We start from the raw sequence: 9,872 nt of genomic DNA, 5'->3' as shown, positions 1-9,872 counted from the left end.
TCCCTTATTGTCAATAAACCTCGCACGTTTCCCAACACTCCTTGCTGGGGGGGGACGGTACCATAGGCAGTGGAGTGCAACACCTGGGGCAGTGGAGCGGTGTTGCAAGGGAGAGAAAATGAAACTTCGGATTCCCCTTGGCATCCGACTGTCCCGCTCAGTCCTGTTAACTGAGGTCAGTCAAGCCACAGATTAGCTCTGCCACTGCTCCACTCAGACAACAAAACGAAGTTATAACCAGACTTTCAGGACTTCTAGCGAGAATACTTTTATTATACAGGCATCATATACACGACAATTATTCTGGGAACGTTTACGGGCATGGAGTTCACTTCCAAAACTCCATTTCACCCACACCCACACCCACACCCACACCCACACACACACACACACACACACGGTACCGCAAGCGCATGTTCAGGTTCGGCCCCACCGGAAGGAGACACAAAGTTATTGCTTTGTGAACAGAGAGCTTCAATTAAATAGCACCTTCCGCATCAAGGACCGAATCCAGGATCCTCTTAATTCTTCCTACCCTGTGTGCACACATACGAAGAAAACCTAAAGATGTGTTTGAGATTACCCCATCACCTTTAAAAGTAAATATTAAAATCGAATCCCATTTCTCAAAAAAGTCCTAAGAAGTGCACCCATATTTACAGACCCCATTAAATTATGCATAAATAAAATCTGTACACTCAACACACCGCTTCTCAAAACAGAGCCTCCTCCGGGACCTGGGGACAGCAGGCAGCAATGCACCGCTTCCCGTCTCCCCTTTTCAAGTTTACTCGAACACCAAGATGTGAAATAAATATGCAAATAAAGCTTAGTACCTTAAAGGAACATGTCATTTCAGTCTCCCATTTGAAGAGTTAACTTTCAAAGTTTTTTTTAAAAAAAAAAAAGAAAAACATAACATCAGCAGGCTTTGCTTCTACAAGTTTCGTAAAACCCAAAGGCCCCCTTTGAACAAGGGGTTTAAAATGTGTCAAATACCACTTATTAACTGGGCGGTGAGCAGACAGAATCTTCGCCTCCCACTGCATGTACGATTTGACAACTGAAGAAGCTGGATAAATACTTTTTTTAGATAAATATTTAGTGGACACAAAAGCCAGCCATTATACCTTAACACTGAAGGTTATTGTTGACCTGAATCACACCAATTTGACATTTCAACAGCTAAGTGTGTGGGTTTTTTCTTCACCCGGGGAATTTATTTAAAAGGTTCTAAAACTTGTAGCACCAGTTTCAGAGAAAGGAAAAATGGGGTTCAAAAAAACAAAGTATAAGCTTAATGAGTAAAGAACCAGGACTTGTCACCTTCTGATAACTTGTCCAGAGTTAAGGAGACACTTCAGCGCTAGAGAAACACTAAGGAATCCAGGAGGGCACGTGCAGATCCAGAAATCAGTGGAAGGTGGGTCAAAATGTCCCCCAGGCCAGAGGGGTTCCCAGTCTGTCCAGTAGAGAATGACTTTGAAGTCCTTTTCCTTCAAGACTCTTGGGCCCTTTGTTCCCTGTCTTTTTATTTCCTGTGCTTCTCCATTTTCTCCAGGGTTTTGCTAGAATCGGCTGGACTCTGGTCTCCAGGGTTCATATACGATTTGTCTATGACTATGAGCGCCTCTTTTATGTAGTTCTGCACAGCAGACACGGCGGCACAGATGGCCTGGCTGCCAAACCCGTGGGTAATCAGACTGAAATGAGACAGGCAGTTCTGTATGTTCGTTTCCAAGACCGGGGTGGGCCGGTTGTTCCCGTTGGGTGTTCGGTCTTGATTGAGAAGATCTGTGAATTCCTTACACACTTGCCTGTGAAGACAGTCAACACACACCTGTGAGCTCCACCTCACTCTTGACAGGTAAAGAGCACAAAACCAATTACCCTGAGGATGCCATCCACGAGGCAATCAGAATTACTGCCACACTTAGCACCCATCAGTGCTGGGCCCTGAGCTAAACCCTCAGCAGCATTATCTCATTTAATCCTCACGGCAATTAGAAAAGATAACAGGATTAAGCCCAGTCAACTGAACAAAGTCACCAGCACTGGTGAAGAGCTGGGGTCAGGATTCCGACCTTGGAGGTTAAGGGATGGCCCTTCATTTGGTGTGGGTTGGTTCCAATGAGCCAATTACATCAAGAGCCCCGAGAATCACACATTTCCCTGAAACTCACTCTTTATGTCAGCTGGTTCACTGTGCTCCTTTTTCCTGATTTGACTACTTCTGCTTCATTTACTCTAACTTTAAAATCAATTTACCGTTGGTTTCTCTGAGAAGTCCTGCAGCGGCATTAAGCAGTTTTTGAGAACTTTCATTTGCCCACAGGTCTCAAAATCCAACCTGATCGTTACACTTAAAAAACAAAAAAGTCTCACTATCAGGAGGCACACAATCTTTACTGAATGTGACAAAACAAACTGTTTTCAACACATTTTTGTACTTGTATCAAAGGGTACTTGAACTATTTTTAGCTGATAACTGGGCAGCTCAGCACACACTCGTCACTGAACAACGTGCCGATTTTCCCTACTCTTCTAAATCCCACCTGAAAGTTAATGTATTGGACTTGGTAGAAGCAACTTCTTCACCATTTTCTTTTGCTCCACACCCTAACGTTTCTAAGGAGCCTTTCTTTCTTGAGCACCAGGGACTCCGCTGGCCCTGGGTCCAAGGTCAGAGCATTCAGGCATCGGATCAGGTCTGGATACTCACTGTGCGGCCAGCAGCATGCTCTTCCTGGCTGCCATCTCATTCCGTCCCCCGAGGTGAGGCCTGGTTAAATATTCGGCCACCGATTTACTAGGGAATTCTGCTTCGCAGACATATGCAAAGTCCCGGGCCAGATGCACAGCCTCACCTGGAACAATCAGCAGTGGCAAGAGACTTTAGGACAGCTGCGGTCACCACTGGCTAACCGTCCTTTCCTTTTCCTAGCACTGACGGTCTACCAGCCACTTCGCGTTCTAAAATGGATTCATATACGGGGAGAACAATCCAGCTGGGAGGCAGAATTTCCTGGGGCTTTTCAGGAGGAGGCTTTTATTCTACTCCTAGAATAGACGGTGAGATCATTCTACAGCGTACGCGAGAAAGGCCCTGAAATTTCTAACTGTCCTTGAACAACGTGAACCAGTCCCTGCCCGACTTGAACAGATTACTGAGACACGCCCATGCTTTCTCTCGATAATAAAATAGCTATCATTGTGGAGAAGCAGGGAAAATTAATGGAGATGAGCATATTTGACAAAAGCAAACTGGTCACTTCTCTTTACGAAACTGTGACAAAGTCTTTGACACAGAACCTACTTTTTTTTTGTGAGCAGGATTATCCCGCAGCTAGTATCTGTGCCCATTTTGCTTCACTGTATCCATGGGATGCCGCCACAGCACAGCTTGAGGAGCGGTGCTAGTTCCGTGCCAGGGATCTGAACCCCTGAACCCCTGGCCGCAGAGCGGAGTGCATGAACTTAGCCACTGCATCACCAGGCAGGCCCCAGAAACTTTGTTTTTAAACTAGGGTGCCCCATTACTGAAGCGGGCAAGTCTCCAGAACGTTTCTTTAAGAGAGGGAGGCAGGAGTGTGTTTTTCTACTGGAAATGTTCAAGAGCCCCAATTTGGACCACCCATGCCCTTTGTCCAAGTTATTGGGAGAGCAGAGGAAGAGAAAACCCATAGGAGTCGTCTGCCACCAGAGGTGCCTAGTCCTGACTCCAGGGTGCAAGGCTGGCAGAGCTTTTCAAAAACCCAGATGGTTGACAACCCCCACCCCCACCACTCCCACTTGCCTTCTCCAACTTACTACGTCAGAATCTGAGAACCATTATTCTGGCACACACTTTCTTCTTCAAGCACCCTGCCCTGCTGGTCAGGAAACGTGGCAGAGCCCCATTCACGGGCCACGCACGCAGAACCCACCACTCTCTACGCAGGACAGCAGTTCTCAACAGGCAGCCCCTTCCTCCTCGCCCTGAGCTCCAGTCACGCGTGAAGAGGGAGAGCAGGGCTCAGCCACGTACCTTTTAGCATCACAGCAGTGCCATCAGAACCAGGAAAGAAAATGTGCAAAGACTGCCTGGTCACCCAGAGGCCGCCCCTCGTTGGCTCCCCAGCCCTTAGCCAGAGCCCAGTGCCCCGCCAACTGGGCAAGGTGCTCGAGGCTTCAGGATAAGCCTCTGTGGTCCCCACCATTTTCGTGTGCACAGCAGCAACGAGCTTGTCTTGTTCTTTAGAAATTATTATTCCACCTTCTCTCGCCCCCTTGTAAAGGGTATATTACACTCCTGGCTACTTTCCAGGTTTGGGGGTACAGGCCCATTCAAGACACTGAAATGTCACATCCCGCCATCTCAGGACTGGGGAGAGGGGCTCATGCATGAGACCCACTGTTTTTTTTTTTTGATGGGGGGAATGAACAAAGGAACTGTGAATTGGGCCAGTCCCGTTGTACACAAGTGATTTTCTCTTCACTGACCACAATCCCAATATTCCACAGCTACAAACACTAGAAACGGTGCTGATGTCCACAAATAAGTAACCAGCTTTTTAAAGGTGTACAAATTGATCAATTGCATCTTTCAAAAATTGGTTCATTTAACAGGAAATGTCAACACACCACAGCGTGATTTTTTAGGTTAGGAAAACCAATTCTGATGAGACAACAGCACAAACTGAAAACACCACAAAACAACAAGACCCCACTGACCTTCCACTAAAGACGTGAGGAGGGTCACGTGTGCAGCTTTCCGTCTCCCCGCCGGAAGATTCAACCCAATCTTGTCCAACTTCTCCCGCAAGGACCGGCCTCCATTTTTAGATTTGGCTCTGAGTAAAAGAAAGTGAACGGTGGCTATTCTCAAGAAACCACTTGAAAAAACTAATTTCCTAAAGTGTTATCAAAACTGAAATTCAAAGACTGTCTAACATCATGTGCAACATAATCAAGTGACACAAGGAGACCTCATTTTATCAACTCCTGTGAAACCCAAAAACCTCTTAGCATCACCAACTTTAAAAAAAAAAAAAAAAAAATCACAGAACATGGCAAGTTGTAGTGGAGCAGATGAATTTTCACTTGTAAACACCACAGCACCCCCCAAAACCCTCCCAGGGGAGCAAAGCCCATGAACTCCCCCGTCCCCGAGTCCAGACGCCGCCACTTCATACACGGAATCAAATCCTAAGCAAACGATAATTTGTTGTCCTGGCTTTAGCACTTCCTCCTATATTTGGCACTTTCTAAAAGAGAAGAAACGTACTAAAACTCTCTGAGCCAATTAGAATTCAGTGTTAGGTATAAAAGTTATATAAATGTTAAAAATACCTCCCCGATCCCTGTCAGTTATTTTACCTTCAACCACCCAACCACCCCCAAGCCCAGAATGTGTCCCCATGTACCTTCTGAGAACACCTCCCAGTAATGAGGCATTTAGGCACTCGGGCGGGGACAGCCGCCTCTGGACTTCAGCCACCGTCACTTTGTATTTCGACGTGGAGCTGAGGAGGGACAGCCTTCCAGGGACGGAGCAGAAGACCTCACTAGGGTTCATCACAGCCCCCACCAGCTCCTTCTGACAAGGGAGACCCAAGGGGTTCTTGGTCATCGAAATGGGACCTGTGAACGAGGATGAGAAGTGGCAGCACCCAGGGCCGCAGCCGAGCAAGACCTGTGCAAACCGAGTAAGACCCGTGCAAACCGCCAGCCAAAGCGGAAAGAGCTCCTAAGACAAGTAAGCTCACACGCCGGACTATAAATTGCAAGCAGCTTTTTTTAAAGCCATATTCTCCAAAGATAATCAAATCTGAATTTCACAAGTTAACACCTTGGGAAGTTAATTAGCCAAGATCCCAAGCGTTGGAAGGTTTTCATTTTCTAGCCACTGTTAAAATCTGTTTAATTAGAACATTTGTTTTCAAAAGACTGCTTCTGCACTAAATAAATGGTGAATTTTTTTTTTCTCATTCAACGAACAACCAAAATCACAGGACACGTTTGGATCCTTTGTCAAAACCTTTCATGACAACTGATCACAGCACGTTTTAAAACACAAACAAACCTGTTCAGTTATGTTTATTTGGAAATTGAGTTTCTGTTCAAAACCCATTTTTCCCCCATTGATTTCAAGCAGTTTAACTTGACTAACTACATTTACATTCCCCCAAACAGCCAGACTGGGAATCCCACCAGCGTGTAACTTAATTTCATAAGCCACTCACTCACCAAGTAATCTATTTCCAAATCCCCTCTCGGCCTTATCCTGCACAAACCCAGCGTCTGGCAGATCACCACTGCCTGGTTCCTTTAGGGCCTTGTTATTCGGCAGCCCAACCCCGTTTCAAAACTTTCTCTTGCAGGTCAGAATTAAGTAAAATCACATTTGAAATCGCCAAGTAAAATCACATCAACTCACTCAATTAATACTGTCACAGAACCAACCACTCAACTAAAGTGTGTGGTGTGCTTTTTCCAAATTAAATCGCAGTGTGAACTCGCCCCGCAAGACTTTCTCTAACATCACAAAAACACCCTGGAATCCGGAGAGTAACATTCCCCACGAGAGAACTCCGGAGTAACAAATCCGGAGGATTAAGAGGCAGCGCCTAGAGTTGATCCAGATAGCCTCCTTTTTCCTTTAGGCAGGAAAGAAATCCCCTCTTCTCATTCCAAAAATCTACTTTCCTTGAGTCCCCGTCGGTCCCTTCCACCACAAATGTCCCAAATCGGCCACCAAATGCCCCCACCTTGCCGCTAACTTAAAAACGTCACAACAGTTAAGAACCAGCACAGGCTGCGCGCGCTCGCTACCTACCTTTGCGAATAACAGTCTGATCGTGCAGAAGCAGGTGCTGGTCGTCGACATTCTGGGGGAAAAAATGACAAAGTTTCCTATAAGTTCGGGGGAGCCTGGGCGGGGGTAGGAGAGAGGCTGCGGAGCAAACAGGCGCGGGCAGGAGGGGGCAGCAGCCGAGGCGCCGCTCACCTGCACCTCCTCCATCGGGTGCGCCATGTCGTGGAGCCCCAGGTTCTCCGCCAGGCCCGCGGCGTCCAGGGCGTGCGCGTGGGGCAGCAGCAGGTCGGAGCGGCGGTAGGCATCCCGGCGGGCGCTCATGGCGCCACCGTCCAGCCCGGAGAGATGGGGTAGCAGGCTGGCCGGGCGCCCGTGGTGCGAGGGCAGGCCAGTCCCCTCCTGGCTCTGGCGGCCCGGCCAGGCCTGCTGCTGGCTGCCGGTGGGCGCCGGCTGGTGCAGGGGGTTGATGGCAGCGGCGTACGCTTCTCCCAGATGCGAGTAGGGGTCGGCTGACTGTGAGTAAGCCAGCTGCTGGTAGGGAGGTGGAAAGTAAGGTGGTGGCTGGTATTCGGCGACTCCAGTGTGGGAGAGAGGTGGCGCAGGGCTGTAGAGATGCTGCCCGGCCGAGGAGAGGTGGGGGAGCCGCGGGTTCCCATTGCTGCTAGCGTCGTGGCGTTCCTGGGAGGGCGAAACAGAGACCCGGTTAGAACGAAACCCCACTACTGCGAACTGGCCGAAGCCGCCGTGCAAAGCCGTGCGCCCCCGGAGACCCACTGCACCAGCCCGGACCCGACCCCCGGGGCCTGCCCTGGGCTCAGAGGGCACCCAGGAACAATGGGCCCCGGGGATTTCGTTGTAAAGCGCGAGTCTGCAGAGAGAAGGGAGCCCGGTAAAAGACCTGGGGGAACACGCCCTCAAAGCCCGGCAGCCAAGGTCGGGGCGCTCCGACGCCCATGGCAATCTGAGGCGCCAAATCCGAACCCCAGGCCTTGGGCTTGGAGGAGCTGGGCCCGGGGCCCGGGGAAGAAGTCGGCACGCGGCTCATACGCTGCAGAGACCGCTCGTTCACCAGCCCGCACATGTCGGCGTCTCCTGGCAAAAGAAGGTGGGGAGGCGGCGGGCGGCACGGATAATGCGCGCAGCACGGGAAATGCGCATCTCCCCCGCCCCAGGGACCCTCCCTTCCACGCCCTCAGGCCCATGACCTCCGGGAAAGTGACACTCCCTAGCAGGGCCTGCCACCCGGCGCCGCCCGAGGGACTCGGGAAGCAACGCGCGCAGCCCGGCCTGCCCTCCCTGCTAGCTGTGTCCCCACCAAGTGCGGATAGGACGTGAGACCGCCGTGCCCTGCTCCAGAGTCCCCACAAATCGGGGCACTGAGAGAGAATTAAGAACCCCGAAAATTGGGCAACCTTGCCTGAGCACGTCCCCTCGCCCCACAGCTCTCCGACTGAATTCCTAAAGGACGCGTGCCCACGGGTTCCCGGGGTCAAAGAGGTAGCGGGGAACAAGGAGAAGCATGGCACTGTCGCCCCCTAGTGGAAACGTCCGGGCCTGCAAACAGGGGCAGCCCCTCGAGGTCCCGCGCGCGCGATGCGCTCCCGCATCCCCCCCCCACCCCCCAGGCCCGGCTCCCCTCTCCCAGCACCCTGGCGCACGCCTCCCGCCGCCTGCGTCTTCCTCTTCCCGCTCGCTGCCTCCCTCTCTCCCTCCCACTCTCCGAAACTCTAGCTCAACCTGTCGGACAGGCTGGAGCACTCCCGAGCACTTACGGCCCCATCCTGGCCTCAGGCCACCCCCCAGCACTCCCCAGCCCCCACTTCTCTTGAAAGCCAAACTTAATGTTGTTTTCTAGTTTCCCCGAGGAGGTAGCGGGGCAGGTGACAAGCCCGCCACGGAGGAGACTCCGCAAAGGTGTCGCCGGCACGTCGCCTCGCCTGAGCCCTTTGGACAGAGATCTCGCGTGTAAAAGCCACGTCTAAAGGTTGTAGACAGGGCGCTCTTCCGAGAAAACGGGAGGAAGGGCTGTTTGGCTTCGCATGAAACCGACCGGTAAGCCTTGTGGGTGGGATTTGCCATTCTCTGTCCAGGCCCTGTTCCCGAGGCGGGATATTTAGGAAAAGGCCCGATTCAGAAAGGGAGCCTCGGAGAAACGGACTAGAGGGTGTCCGGAAAAGCGGCCCCCGTCCCATCGAGGGGCAGCGGCGGGTGCCTGCTCGCAGCTCCTGCGCCCTCGTCCCCGGCCTCGGTCCAGCGGCCCCCGTCTGCCTCCCGGACTGTCCTCGGGCAGGGCCGGGCTGCGCCCCTGCGCCCAGCTCACCTCGCAATCCTCTTCATACTTGACATTATCGGTTATTTTCCACAACATGGCGTCCGGCGTCCCCCAAAACAGTCGCCAGTTAGGCTCCCCCCACCCCCCGAGCGGTAAATCCAAAATTGGAGTCACGGTGACCAGGCGTCTGCCGCCGCCCCCGCCGCGCGCGGGCCTCGCTGTCCGGGTCACTGGACGCGCATCAGCCGCTGTGCGAGCGTCGATGCCGCCGCCCGGAGTGTAGAGCCCGCTGCCAGGGACCCGGGAAGCCGCGCCCGCACTGTCTGTCCCGGCGATAGCCGGGAGACCCGGGCGCCTTAATGAGAAGAAAATTATCATAACTCCTCCCCCGGGGCCGGCGCGAGGCCCCGGCGCCGGGCGGGGCGGCCCCCAGCCAGTCCCAGCCAAGCTCCGCCCCGCACCCCGGCCGGCAGCGGCGCAAAGACCCACGCGGCGGGGGCGAGAAGCCGAGTCCAGTGGGCGGCCCCTCGCGGAGAGCCGCAGACCCGCGAGGCCAGGGTCCCCCGTCGCCTCCTCCGTTCACCACCCCCACCATGCACACACCTGAGATTGGCAGAGCGGGGGACCGGGCTCCTAATACCTAAGAGCCCCCCTCTCGCCTAAAGCGCCTTCCCCCTTCCTCCAAAAGACGTTGTCACGTGGAGTTAGAGGCCCCGCATTCGGGGGGTGTCTCAGTAGCTGAGGTCCCCCCATCTCCTAAAAAGTCCCACCTCACCCGCTCCACTAAGACCTAAATTTGGGGCT

General features: G+C 52.6%; 1 protein-coding gene across 2 annotated transcripts; it reads right to left on the bottom strand.

The window, feature by feature from the left end:
- Positions 1–243: 243 nt before the first annotated feature.
- On the bottom strand, positions 244–9,441 carry TFAP2C (transcription factor AP-2 gamma). 2 transcript variants are annotated; one of them, XM_023626786.2, is made up of 7 exons: positions 9,117–9,441; positions 6,989–7,474; positions 6,818–6,869; positions 5,406–5,622; positions 4,714–4,832; positions 2,723–2,867; positions 244–1,817 (listed from the first exon to the last, which is right to left on the bottom strand). In XM_023626786.2, exons 1-7 carry the CDS (start codon positions 9,162–9,164, stop codon positions 1,532–1,534), a joined length of 1,353 nt encoding a protein of 450 aa, XP_023482554.1. In that variant the 5' UTR covers positions 9,165–9,441; the 3' UTR covers positions 244–1,531. The 2 variants fall into 2 exon arrangements, with proteins under 2 accessions (XP_023482554.1, XP_023482555.1); XM_023626787.2 differs by lacking the exon at positions 9,117–9,441 and adding an exon at positions 7,695–8,474.
- Between the last annotated feature and the right edge of the window lie 431 nt (positions 9,442–9,872).

Source organism: Equus caballus, chromosome 22, assembly GCF_041296265.1.
Source record: "Equus caballus isolate H_3958 breed thoroughbred chromosome 22, TB-T2T, whole genome shotgun sequence".
NCBI classification, from domain to species: domain Eukaryota; kingdom Metazoa; phylum Chordata; class Mammalia; order Perissodactyla; family Equidae; genus Equus; species Equus caballus.
This window is presented reverse-complemented; position numbering and strand designations above follow the sequence as displayed.